General features: G+C 33.1%; 1 protein-coding gene across 6 annotated transcripts in view; it reads left to right on the plus strand.

Moving 5' to 3' along the window:
• LOC105498550 (neural cell adhesion molecule 2) overlaps window positions 1–14,728 on the plus strand; it is a 569,177-nt gene that overhangs the window by 483,979 nt on the left and 70,470 nt on the right. For all 6 annotated transcript variants that reach the window (XM_011770694.3, XM_011770699.3, XM_011770698.3 and 3 more), the window contains exon 13: window positions 14,505–14,624. In XM_011770694.3, coding sequence (XP_011768996.1) covers window positions 14,505–14,624 — 120 coding nt within the window. The remainder of the gene's footprint in view (window positions 1–14,504; window positions 14,625–14,728) is intronic.

The following is a 14,728-nucleotide window of genomic DNA, read 5'->3' on the forward strand; positions in this document are numbered from 1 at the left end:
ATGTAGTTAGCTGTTCTTCAATACTAATTCTTAATGAACATGAGTAAACCTTCATTCCACTTACCAAGATTTTAAAAAAATTATATCGCAACATTTTCTTTTATTCTAAGTGCAGACATAAGTAGATATTTTAGTAAAACTGAAATAGTAGTTTCTCTTCCTCCAAAGCACAATCTTAATTGTTACTACTTCTTTCTCCCACCCTTTAAATTAAAAGCAGCATTTAACCACTGTGTAACATGTGCTACTTCTACTGGGTTATCTACCATTAAAGACAAAAGGGAGTCACCCTTGGTGACAGGACAAGCCTGTGCCGTTCTGGTAACCTGGGCATGTCAATGGAAAATAAGATAGATTTCACATCACAGAGAAAATAATGTGCTTCATGAAGCTGTTTCAACTTGGAAACCTCACCAGACGTCTTCGTCTCCACAGTTTGTTGTGACACAGAAACACAAAGCAGAAAATGTAGGTTTAAGTTTCAAGGCCCATGATAGCGTTGTCTTTTCTCCCCATCTATTGGTTGGGCCACTCATACTACATTCTTTATCTTCAACTCTCTTTCTTGACAAATGATTCTCACTTAATTCTGCAAATATTTGTCCTGCCTACTCTATTTCGTGATGCTCAGATTCTGAATAACTTTAAAGAATGCTCCTTTTCTTTCATTTTAGGATGTAGTTTATTAGTGACTTTATCTCTTACGTTATGTCATTTTCAGGAAGTTACTTATCTCCTCTAATTTATAGATGTGAACTGAGCACACACACACATATATATGTATGTACATACACATATATAATATATATACACATATACATGCATAGTCTAACACAAATGACTTCCTACTTGGTCATCTTAATTGAAATGATATATGCCCATTCATTTAATTTAATAAAAATTGAAAAGCACCTACTATGCTTAGGGAGATTTTAGAATTTTGAATTGCTAGAGATTCCATACTGAAGAAAGTAATACATTGTTTGTCTTCATGGAATTTATATTCGGGGAGTAGATATATTTATAGATGCATCGATAGATAAAAATATCAATTTATATACATTAATATATAATGTTTAATATATCCAAATTTCTAATTTTGAAACAGTTAATGATATAAAGTATGAAGAAAAATGAAGCAGAGCAAGATGCTGTGTAAATGGTGGTAGGAGTGGGGACTAATTTTGTAAAGAAGAGTCAGCAGTAGTCTGTGAGGAGGTGATGCTTAAGCAGAGCCCCGAATGAAGTGAGGGCGTGATCACATAAATATCTAGGGAAACCTAGCCTTGGCAGAGGTCAGTATGAAGGATGTCCTGCCTGGAATGACATGATCAGAGAGAGGAATTAAATGAAGTAAGAATAGACAAATAGCCAAGCCAATGTCCCATGGGGTCTTACAGACTATGGAGAAGACTTTGCATTTTATTCTTAATGTTTTGGAATGTTATTGAAAGTCTCATAAGTAATTCTAGAAAGGAGTATAAGAGAGGTCATTTTCAAGTACTGACATTATTAAAAGAGGTCATTTTGAGTAGGGAAGAACCTTTCTCAAGTTCTCCTTTACCACATGAAGCAAAATTCTGGGATTATAATAGTAAGTTACCTTCTGCCATATGTTAAGTAAAGATGAAGAATCCTTAGTGCATTGTATCACTCTATATACATTTTCCTTCTTTTTCTGGATTAAACAAATGATTTTGTGCTATTTTTGAAACTCTTATCTTTACTAGATCTCAAAATATTAAAATTTGGTTTTCTCCTGTATTATTCTTGAATTAGTCCTTAGAATATAAGGTGATGTTTATAGTTAGGGTCTGTTTGTTTTTGTTTGTTTCTTTCTCTCGTTATGGTGTTTTTATTCTGAAAACACAGAGGTCTACAATGATAATAATTCAGCATCCTATGAATGTTCTTTTTGAATTTTTAAACAGTATGATGAGGTAAGTTATGATTTACCATGCCTAGGATTTCTAGTTACATATTGTGGAAATTAATTGATCTAACTTTGTAGAAATTTGACTACCTACCCTTTTCTAAATATATATAGACACACACAGAGAAATCATACTTTTTCTATACTAATTACAGAACTATAGGGCGATGTTAATTTTTTCATGCATTAAACAACTAAAGCCTACAGTATGCCAAGGCACTGTTCAAGGAAGTGAGAATATAATAACAAAAAAATTCTTCTCTAGTTCATATTAAATTGTATGTATGGAATGTGTATGTTTGTGTATACCCACTGGAATTTTGTTTTATCCTGCCAACTGATCTAATTAGAAAAACTCAGTCAATATATTTGAATCCCACATTCCAGCAGCTATTGTCTCCATTTGCTTTTATTACTGTTTGTGGTGAGCTTGACATATAATTTTAAGGTGTTAACATCCCTAACTTATGTATGGGTACAGCTCATAAATATGAACCCATGTCATGCAACTCATATATGACTGTGTTCAAAATAATGTGTATTAGACTTTAAAACTATTTTAAATAACTTTCCTACATTTGTCGGTTTCAGCATTAATCTCATTAATACTAAACTTTGTGATCCTAGGTTAAAAAACGTATTCAAGATAGCTTCGGAATGTTTGGTATACAAATAGGTCTGGCTAAATATAAGTGTTAGCTTTCTCAAGCATCTAAATGCTGGCAGGCTTTTAAAAAACCAGGGCTTTAAGGAGAAAACACCTGCTCTGTGGTTTTGTAGCAGATATGAAGTATTCAAATTTTTTAATAAATAGAAAAAGAAATATATAACAGAAACAGGTTGCACTTGTCTTTCTCATTAAGCAGGTGGTTAGTACCACTATTTGTATTTTCATAGCCTTAATATACGTTTTCCTTCTCTAGATACAAAGGGAAATTATCACAAATTTGCCTAAGGATAGCAATTAGGACTACTAATTTATTCTTCTTTGCATTTTATTAAGCTTTACCAAATACAAATGAATTTCACAAGGGAAGATTATACTTGTTTTTACATCTACCATTATAAATTTGTATGCCAAATAAGATCACGTGGTTTCTTCCTCAAATTCTAACATATTATTCCATTCAGAGTCCTTTTAAAAGGGAACCTATTGGAAAAAAAAAATTGTTTCATTTGTCCTGTTTGATGACTCAATACAGCAAGGATATCCCAAATCAAAAGTTATTGGAATAATATGATTTCATTATTTTTACATTTATACCTACAATTATTTGCATTCACGAAACTTTAATTTAGAAATATTCATTTTTTGAGCTCTAAAATTCAAGGTTCAAGTGATTTCTTTTTCTTTTTAATTTAGGAGAAGATCCAATAGAATCATTCAAATAAGCATCTTTAGGGTCTATGACATGCTCATAAGAAAATAAATTATTCATAGAAATGTTTATTCATAGAATTACTGTCCTCATAATTTAACTTCTCCAGAAAACATGTTTTAAAGTGCTATATATCAAAATAACATGTAATCTTTCAAAATAGCATTAGAAAAATCTAATGCAATATTTTCCTAAAATATTTGAATTATTATTTAGGAATATAATTCTTGTCACAAATATTTGTGATGTGAAAATCTTGGCAAACCACTCATATTAATTCATTTAAGACATTTGAATAAATAATTTGGAAATGAAAAATTTTTATTAAGCAACAACAAAGGACAGAAAGAAACATAAATATTTCCAAATATCTTCAAACATTAGTAGGTTTTTATGGCTGGAATTTCATTGAAAACTAACAAGCGATTTATTAGAGTTAATGGAGATATCTGTGTTAACTATAGAGAAGAATGACTTAGCAAAGACAAATTTTAAATATTATTATGAGTTTCTTCCAAATATTATATTAAAACTTCTTTGAAAATAATAGAAAAAATGTTAAAAAAAAAAAAAAAAAAAACCTGGCTAATGTTGCAATTCGTGCGTTGATCTCAAATCTTGTTCACGTTCTAACACGGCCTCTGGGCTTTCTGTGTAATTTGGTATGTATGTTCCATAGTAGAGAATATAAATGATATGGCAAGAACAGTTCATTCTTCAGTATTAGCAAATTTGACTGGAAATGCTGAATGGAATATATGAAATAAATGGATTGATTTCATAGACAGAATACGCTGACCAGAGCATACAATAGTAACAAGTGGCTGGTACATGCATCTTTCCTACAAGAGGCCTAAGAATCAAATCTCTAATTAACCAGAGAATCTGATTGACTTTATTCTGAATCTCTCTCCTCTGTATTTTTAGTGTGATTATAATGTGCTCCTGTGAACTATAAGGAAAATGCTGAATTATATCCATTTTATAGTGCTAGCAATTCATGAGGATAATCAGCATGGATTTACAGTTTTTAGTCTAATGAGAACTCAGAAACACATAATTAAGTAAAATATTCTGAGAAAGACACTGTATCCTCTAATAGTTTAAATTAAATTTTAAAAAGATCTTACATCATATGCAAAAATCAACTCAAAGTAGATTAAAGACTTAAAGGTAAAACCTGAGCCCATAAATCTACTAGAAAAAAATTTCTGTAGAATGACTGTTTGTGTACCCTCAAAATTTATATGTTGAAACCTGGTCCTCAATGTAGTGGTATTGGAGGTGGGGCTTTGAGAGGTATTAAATCCTAAGGGCAAAATGCTCATGAGTAGGATTGGTGCCCTTCTAAAAGATAGATTCCAGGGAGTGGCCTCACTTCTCCACCTATGTGAGAGTGGAATGAGAAGATGTCTATAAGCCAAAATCCAGGCCCTCATCAGATATCCAATCTGCTTTCACCTAAACATGGACTTCTCAGGCTCTGGAACTGTGAGAAATTTCTGTTGTTTATAAGCCACTTAGTCTAAGATATTCTCTTATAATTATCTAAATGTAATAAGCCAAAAATGGGCACCAGAAAGTAGAGGTGCTGCTCTAACAAATACCTGAAAATGTAGAAGAGTGTTTAGAATTGGATAATGGGTAGAAGCTGTAAGAGTTTTGCAGTACATGCTAGAAAGTGTTGGCATTGCCTCAAACAGACTATTAAGGGAAATTCTTACGAGGGCCCACAGAGGAAAAAAGAGAGCTACGTAGAAAGTCTCAATATTCTTTGTGAATACTTAAGTAATCCTGAACAGAATTCTGTTGATACAAATATAAACAGTAAAGGACATTCTGATGAGGTCTCAGACAAAAATTGTGACGTCTGATTGACAATGGAGGAAAGGGCATGATTGTTAAAAAAAAAATGGCAAAGAGGCCTGACGTGGTGGCACACGCTTGTAATCCCAGCACTTTGGGAGGCTGAGGCGGGTGGATCATGAGGTCAGGAGTTCGAGACCAGCCTGCCCAATATGGTGAAACCTCGTTTCTACTAAAAATACAAAAATTAACTGGGCATGGTGGCATGCACCTGTAATCCCAGCTACTCAGGAGTCTGAGGCAGGATAATTGCTTGAACCCAAGAGGCAGAGGTTGCAGGCAACCCAGATCATGCCACTGCACTCCAGCCTGGGGGACAGAGGAAGACTCCTCAAGAAAAAAAAAAAAAAAGTGGCGAAGAACTCGACTGCACTATGTTAGTATCCTAGTGTTTTTTGTAAGTTAGAACTCTTGTGTGATGGAATCAGATATTTACCTGGAAATTTCTAAACAAAATGTTGAAGAAGCAGTCTGACTTTTCCTGACTGCTTATATTAAAGGGCTAGAGAAATAAATGATTTAAAGATAGAATTATTAATCAAAAGGGATGCAGAACTTAAAGGTTTGGAAAATTTTTACCCTATCCATTCTGTAACAAATGAGAAAAACTTGGAAAGAACATTAAGGATTTGGCCAGGAGGACATTTGATATAGAGATTGATTAGCATGGATCAGCCATCTCAGTCGAAGCTAGGAGTTATTTTTCCAGACAACGGAGGAATGTCCATGAAGCAGATACAAAGATAATCAAAGCTGCCACTCCCATCACAGGATCAGGGTTCAAGTGCCTAGGGGACAGGAAGTTTCAAAGGAAGGTTTGAAGGTGCCTGCAGGATCTTCTAGTGCCATCTCACTTCGTGGACTCTGCTCCTGTTACGCCAGCACTGCCTCTCATTGTCTCAGGTGTGGCCCCACTGGGGCCTGGACTCGTGTAGAACGTGGTGGGTGCCCCTTCAGAGAGCATAGGCAGCAACTTTTGGTCATGTTCCTGTGGAACCATCTCCACCAGGGCACAATGTGCCCAGGCCCTGGGAGCATGGCTGCCTCCACGTGGATTTCAGGGGAAGGGCCTCTTAGCAGAGCTGCAGGCTCAAGTCCCTAGCGCTGGAGAGCCGCTGGGCCCAGGCAGAGAACTGCTGCAGGAGTGAGACTCAGGCACTGAGCATACTTGGGGATAGGGCTACTCAAAGCAATGGGAGTGGAGTCTTCTTAGCCTTGGAATGGTGCCTTTATTAGGTAGACCCCAGAGAGCTGCTTTGCCCCTTCTGCAATGTGAGGACCAAGTGAGATATGTATAAAACAGGAAGCAGGCCCTCACCAGGCACTGAACCTGCCAGCTCCTTGACCTTGAACTTCCCAACTTCCAGAACTGCAACAAATAAAATTATGTTGTTTATAAGCCTCCTAGTCTATGGTATTCTGTTTTAGCAGCCAGAATGAACTAAGACAGAAATATAGGGAAAAAGTTTCTTGCTGTTGGTCTGCACAATGATTATTTTACATATGACACCCAAAGCATAGGCAACAAAAGCAAAAATAAACAAGTGGGATTGCATCAAGATGAAAAGCTCCCGCACATAAAAGGAAACAACCAACAGAGTGAAAGGAAGCCCATAAAATAGGAGATCGTATTTGTCAGCCATATACCTGATAAGGGGTGAATCTCCGCAAAAGTATGAAAAATTCATACAACTCACTAGCGAAAAAACAAATAACCCAATTAAAAGATAAGCAAATGATCAGAATAGCTCTTTCCCAAAAGGAGACATACACACGGCCAATAGGTATATGAAGGGGTGCTCAATATCACTAATCATCAGAGAAATGAAATCAAACCACATTGAGATATCAACTCACACCTGTTGGCATGGCTTTTTTTACAAAGAGAGAAAAGTTAAGTGTTGGCAAGCATGTAGGGAAAAGGGAGCACTTGTACACTGTTATGGAAAATAGTATGAAATTTCGTAATTCAGCAATCCCATTTCTGAGTATATATTCTCAAGTGAAATGTGTACGTCTATGTTCTTTGTAGCATTAGTCACAAGAGCCAAGATATGGAAACAACCTTAATGTCTATCTGTGAATGAATGGTTAAAGAAAATATGGCGTGTGTGTGTATGTATATATATGTATATGTGTGTGTATATATACACACACGCACCATATTTATAATATATATTATATATACACACATATAATATTCTGATGTGTGTACATATGTATATAGAATATTGTTTATATATAGAATATATATAATATTGTTCATATATTAGAATATACAACATTGTTATATATTATTTATACATGTGTATACATTTATATACATTATTTATATATACACATATGTATATAGACATATTATTCAGCCTTTAAATAAGAATTACCACATGATCTCACTCATATGTGGAATTTAAAAGAATCATACTCATAGAAGCAGTGAGTAAAATGGTGTTTGCCAGAAGTGAGAGATAAGGGAAATGAAGAAAAGTTGGTCAAGGGATACAAAATTTCAGTTACTCAAGATGAATGCATTCTAAAGATATAATGTACCACATTGTGACTATAATTAACAATGCCATATTAATGATACATAAGGATATGTGCTAAGTTAACAAGAAATGTAACTATAGTTAACAATACACATTGAAATGTACTAAGAGGCTACATATTAAGTTGTACACATACAAACATATTAAAAAACTGGTAAATATGAGAATTGATAGATATGTTTAATTAGCTTGAATTTGTGGTGATTATTTCAGAATGTATGCATGTATCAAAACATCAAGTTAAACCCCTTAAATATATACAATTTTTATCGATAAATTATCTCTCAATAAAGCTGGGAGAAAAGTATATACAGTATTATCATTTTTCTTATTTATCATTTTTATTTTTCTTTGTATTTAATGTTTTATTGGGAGATAATTTTCTTATAATTCATGTTTATGAGGATTTTCATTTACTACAAAGTGCTCTCTGTACTCTAGTTTTATATTAATAGGTCAATATAAAGCTATGGGTTATGCAAAGCTTTAGCTTAAGATAGAGTCACGTTCAAATCCAAACTCTGATGCTTAGTGGCTAGTTTATCTTTCTGAGCTTCCCTTTGCTGGTCTAGGAAATGGAGAATGTAACCAAACTCTGTTAGTTCCGGTATTAAATGACACAGGATCAGATAGGACTTGAATAATAGATTTTTCCCTAAAGTAAATTTTAACTTGGACAAGTAAAATTTGTTTTCCATGTTCAGCAACAAGAGTAGAGTACATTTGTAATAAAAGGTAACTACTATAGATTTAACAAGTGCCTTCATTGGGTCAATTTCTTTAAAAGTGGTGTTTCATTTGGTATAATTTTTTAAAATGTAAATTCAAGAACTAACTACTGAATTATTATTTTACATTTAAAATGTGTAGGTTAGATGAGGGCTGAGGACAGAATTTATGGTATGTGATATGTGTCCTCACAAGATCCTTATAATAAAAAGATTCTCACAGTATGATAGCCAAATATAACAATGAGGGCATGATCAATAACTGAGAAAAATTATATAGAGATGTTTTTAGGAGGTTAAATAGCTAAAATGGAAGTTAGAGTTTCTGTCAGCACCAAAGAGAGAGGGGCATTTAATTACAAAACCTTAACTCATCCCAGTTCACCTGCTAAAAAAAAAAAATTAAAAAGTTTGTGGCAGAAAAAGAATTCGGCAATGTGAACATTTTGGGAAGTTAGCAATTTTGTGAGTGAAAAACAATTTTCTGGTTATCTGCCATCATCAAGATATTTTATGAATATTTTATAAAAACCTATGCATTTAGACTATAGAAAGAAATGTTTAGTAATTAGACATTTATGATATTTTACATACTCAATGGACCTTGAAAAAACATCAATTGAATTTTTCTTGAATAAATAATTGTACATATACTAAGAAGTAGTATTTTTGAAATGAAAATAGTATAAATTGTTTATGAAACATATATTTTGTTCAATGAAACTGTTATGTTTTTAAATTAATGTTTTTATATAAGGGAAAGTTTTTCAATTTAAATAGGAAGCCATCTGATTTTAAGGGTAATATGTACTTTCTGTATAAAATCTCACAGCAGTTAAACTCCAATTGTTAAATTGTTTATTTTTATGTATAACTTATACTCATGATGGAAAATAACACAGGCAGTACAATAAATATATAATAAAAATGTGGATGTGCTGAACTGTGATCTTAAAATAATGCCATCAACATATTGTTTTGATAAACGTCCTAGACAAATGATGCATCATTATTAGATTAATTTTTCTTTCCACTGTTCATCAAAATATATATCCATATAAATTTTTTTACCAATAATCTATCCATAAAAGTTATTTATACCAAAATATATATGCATACATGTTATAGTATGATTCATAAAATACTTAAATTACTGTTAAAAAAACTAAGATTATATTATTATTATGCAAGTAATGATAACATCAAACACAACATAATTTGTGCAAAAATGCAAATGTAAATTTCAGAAGTAAATGAAAATATAATTGAACTGAGATGATTACATACCTAAGCTTCTTTAGGAAACTTAAAGACAATTTCATTAATAATGGAATTATCTCTGAAGTCATTTTTATATGTGCAGCTGGCGTCAGAGTATTAAAATGTTCTGCATGTGTATAGAAACAGTAAAAATTTACTTTTATTTTGCCAGTTGCTAACTCCTGCAGAAGTAAGTCAGATAATTCTCTCAAAAATAGACCTGCTCTGACTTCTTTTAATTGTTTATGGAGGAAAAGCTGTCTTAATTGAGAAACTTGAGGGACTTCCCTGTGTTTTCAGACCTATCTGAGGAGATTAACACCAACTGTTATTTTGAATGATCAGTTCTACCCTTGCTAAGCTTTGTAATTTCTCATAGCTCTCTGAATTGTTGCACAGTACTTGACAATATGAACAGTTCCATTGGGGTTAGGTGACAAAGCACTTCTACATCTGGGGAGACTGTATTTGCTTACACTAAATAGGACAAAAACCCCGTGGAGAGAGCCAGGGTTTGAGAAAGGAAAGAGAACATGAATAAATTTAGTATTAGAATTTACCTGAGTTTTATTAGTTACCGAATATGTATTTAGTTGATGTCATTGATGCAAGGGTTGTAAATATTCTATAGCCTCTGCTTCTTTTGACAGCCAATGGGAAGGAATTGATAATACAGGATAGGAACTAAAAATTATTTTAAATTCCCTTTAATAAAGCCTGGTTCTCTAATAAAAAGAGAATGAACTTTCAAATTCAAATTTTTCTCTGTACTGTGATCATTTCAAAACTGATAAAAAATGTAAAAGGATTTATATTTTTTCTGCCTTTTTTTTAGTTAAACGTTTTAAAAATGTATCTTGACTTTTTTATCTTTTTTGCCTTTATAGACAGGTGATAACATGTTATTTTTCAAATTCAATTGTATATAAATGATGTAGAAATATTAAATTAGTGCAGGAAACCAGATTCTATAGAGAACTCATTTCTGTTGCCATGCCAAAGAAAAATTCGTGATTGTTTATAATTTTCAGAAGAACTGTGTTAAGATTTGTAAATCATGCTGTAAATATAGCTTTAAAGTACCTTAATTTATACATTTGTCCTTAAAAGCTTTTACTCGTTTGTAATCTAGATCTGCTTTCTCCTGATTCTGGAGTTTGAATTTCCAATAAATTATAAGGCAAGAGCCCATCCCACACTACAGTTTAAGGTTCTGTTGTTCTATTTGTGTATACAGATTTAGGCAAAGAAAGTCTTACATTAACTTCATAATTTGAAGTACAACTCTATTATTGAGTACACAGCCTTTCATTTTCCAAGTGGTAGTTTGCTTTCAGTCCCTACCTTGGGTGTTCAGAAACCCTATGTTTGGTAAAATGCTGGTAAATTACAGATGATTTGATGTATATATCCTCTCATTTAAGAAAGGCAAGTCAAATTACAGATCTAGGCTTTGCCTCCTCCAAATCTTTTCCCTCTCACTTTAATGTAGTCTTAATGTGTGGAGTTTTTCTATTTCACACAATAATCTTCATGTTCACACAGTGTTAATAAGCCTCATAATAAGGGTTATTATATCAAAATCTGCATTCAGAATTCAAAAACAAACTGACTTCATGTATATAAACTTTGTAAAACTTGCATCAATAGGTTTATTTTATGCCTCTTCCCTATAATTTTAAAGGATATCTATAAAACCTCTCTTTGGCCAGTTTCGGTTTGCATGTTTTAGCCCAGGACTGTAATAACAGTTTAGCCATCAGTGTGACCTCTTTGCTCCTTTCCTCTGCCAAGTGATGTGAAACTCAGTCAGTACATGGGTAAGCCTTGACTCTGAGAACAGAAACATGTGAGGAAACAGGGAAATTCCATTTTGAGTTGATACAATGTAACTAAGGAAATACTTACCTTGGCAGAGGTAGCGGGGCACACAGAGCTCCTCATAGCACCTGTGAAATGTTAAAGGAAGGGGATTGCTGACAATGCAAGCCAGAAAGAGCTTTTGCCTGAAATACTCAGTTAATTCAAGTGTGATCTGCACTTGATTTTTTGTTGCTGGGGTATGTGGGGTGAGAATGGTCTTTATTGTTTAACCTAAGTAATAACCTCAACTTTTCTCACATTAGATTTGCCCTGGTACTTTGGTAGCTCTGTTGTTACCAATTTTTAACCCACAAAGATGAAGAAATCATATCTAGAATAATGATCTCTACACTTATCACTTATGTAGTATTTTATTTGCAATTGAGAGTGTATGTTTACATTCTTTTGCTTCTCCTTTTGCCTTGTGTTAAGAAATATGATTGAATATAAGCATTACCAGATGCCATCACCAACGCAGCCAAGTCACAAACTACCGAATGCTCTTAAAACGGTGTTGCAGCAGCACCAGGATATCACAGAAATATGGAAAGGCATATCATATATCAAAGTTGGCTGTTTTATAAAAGGGCATTTATTCTTCAAGACTTATTCCAAAACGTGTTAGGCCTTTGGACAGTCAATGTGATGTTATGGCACAGTCTGTGTTCTCTTGTGCTCTTTACCCTAATGAAGCATGACTGGATAGCACGGGGACATACGAGCCTAGTTCACCTTTGCTTTTGTTTTTAAAAACATTTATTATCTGATTAAATTAATAAAATATTGTGATTTTTAAACTCTTGTTAAAGGAGTTCAACACCAGCCTGAGCAACATAGTGAGACCCCATCTCTATTAAAAACAAGTAAAATGCTAAATAAATGCCTTGATTGTAAACATTGAGGAAAAGAATGGAACAAAAGGAAGTATCAAAACAAATTTGTTATGCTGACTTTCAGCAGAGGCTTTTCATCTTAAAGACAGTAAAATTCCAGTTTATTAGCATTTTAGCAACCTTTGTTAAATTTCCTCTTCTCATTCCCTAATCTATATAAACAGCTCTATCTATGCACTCAGCTTCTCTTCAGTGTAACTATACACTTTTCTGGGGCTTAAATTATATACTCATTAACTACCAACTATCAAGTGAGTTTGGGTTTCCTGAAAAGCTTGCAGGCCATTACCCTGTGAGAAATCATTGCATTCAAGCCTTGGCGCCCCCATGTATCCTTGCAGCTTCTAATCGGTTGGATTTCTATGCCGACCAATCTATTCTCCATTGGCCTCTCTTAAATCTGAAATAATGTATTATAATCTGAGGCTTCAACAAGGTGGTACACTCCAAAAAGCAAGTTCAGTTTCTTATAAGGTTGAGAAATTGAGAAATACAAAACTAAATTTTGCCAATTGGAAATTTATTTTTTTGTTGATTTTAGAACATCTGTACAGGATTAAGTAATATCTGATTGATATGTGTGTTATAGCCATTAATATTTATCTGGTATTAAGTAATTTTTATATGTTTTTTTACTTTTAATTTTGGACACAGTGCATTCAACAATGTATTATTTTCTTTTCTAGAATGTGATAAGTAATTCAATATAGATTAAATGATTACGATACAAAATGCTAGGCCAGACATAGTGGCCCACTCCTGAAATCCCAGACTTTGGGAGGCTGAGGTGGGCAGTTTGCTTGAGCCCAGGAGTTCAACACCAGCCTGAGTAACACAGTGAGACCCCATCTCTATAGAAAACAAACGAAATGCTAAATAAATACCATGATTATAAATATTGAGGAAAACAGTAGAACAAAAGGAAGTATCACAACAAATTCATTAAGTATCCTCATATAATACAAAGAATATGTTATCTAGTAAATTATAATATAATTATTGGAAATAACATATTAATCAATTATATTACAATATTATTGCATGTATATCATTTCTGGTCATGGTTTATGTAAAACTATAGTTCTGCAAAGATCCTAATTACCTATGATTTAATCTTTTATATCTCCTAATATTAATTGATCATGTGGCTTGGAGTTACTGTGGAAACCAAACATACCTTCCTTTTGATTTTCATCGAGACATTGCTATATCCCCTCGCTAAGTTTCCACTTCCTTTAGCAAAAACAGTTAAAGAAGTGGCAACAATAAAATTCTGGTAGCTCCATCAGGTGAATTTATGAAGATATAATATTTTGAAATCGGTAATTGCATCCAAAATTATCAAGGGTCAAATGACAAGGGTTGACATGACCCAGATATTTCCAGTAACCTTTATTTCCCTACGCCTTTTCATATTCTTCTTCCTTAGTGTCTTATTCAATCCAGGTCTGATGGAGTTGTAAATGAGAAGAAACTCAGAGTGAAAATACAAGTTATGAGTATGCTTCAAGCTAGAATTAAAACAATTCGATTTCATTTGAAATTGTAGAATAAACTATTTTTGCTGTAGTTTCAACTTTGTCACACTTGTTTGACATGACTAAATCACCTCACATTGGAAGCCAATCTACATATTAAATGCCATGATTCTATTAAATACTATAGAAATAATCTGCAGAGTACTTCTACCTGAGACACATACAGAATGTACGTATTTTAACATCATTAACATCATTCTTGGTTTTTGAATATTAAAAAGATTTAACTTTCTACTTTGTGAATGTATCACAAATGAAATGGGTAATTTTCTTTGAAAGTGCATGAGTTGGAAAGCTAAAATAGAGGTGAAAAAGAGAACTATTCACAAATCATTTTCTTCTTATATGACTTATCTATTTTTTAGGTATTTCATGGAAAGATTTCAGTGAAATTATTCACTCAGAATTGTAATAGTTTGATTCATTTTTCTTATTAAAATTTGTCAAATTATAAATATATATATATTTTTCTTCTTCTTCTTCTTCTTCTTCTAGCAATGGTTGTTTTGAGCAACCTGGAACCAAATACAACTTATGAAATCAGGGTTGCAGCTGTAAATGGAAAGGGACAAGGAGACTACAGTAAAATAGAAATCTTCCAAACGTTACCAGTCCGTAAGTAATCATCTCTATTTTTTATTCTCTTTTGTCATTTTCTTTTCTTGCAAATGTAATAGATTTTAGAATGTAGGGAGATTTTTCAACACTTTTGGGACATG

Source organism: Macaca nemestrina, chromosome 4, assembly GCF_043159975.1.
Source record: "Macaca nemestrina isolate mMacNem1 chromosome 4, mMacNem.hap1, whole genome shotgun sequence".
NCBI classification, from domain to species: domain Eukaryota; kingdom Metazoa; phylum Chordata; class Mammalia; order Primates; family Cercopithecidae; genus Macaca; species Macaca nemestrina.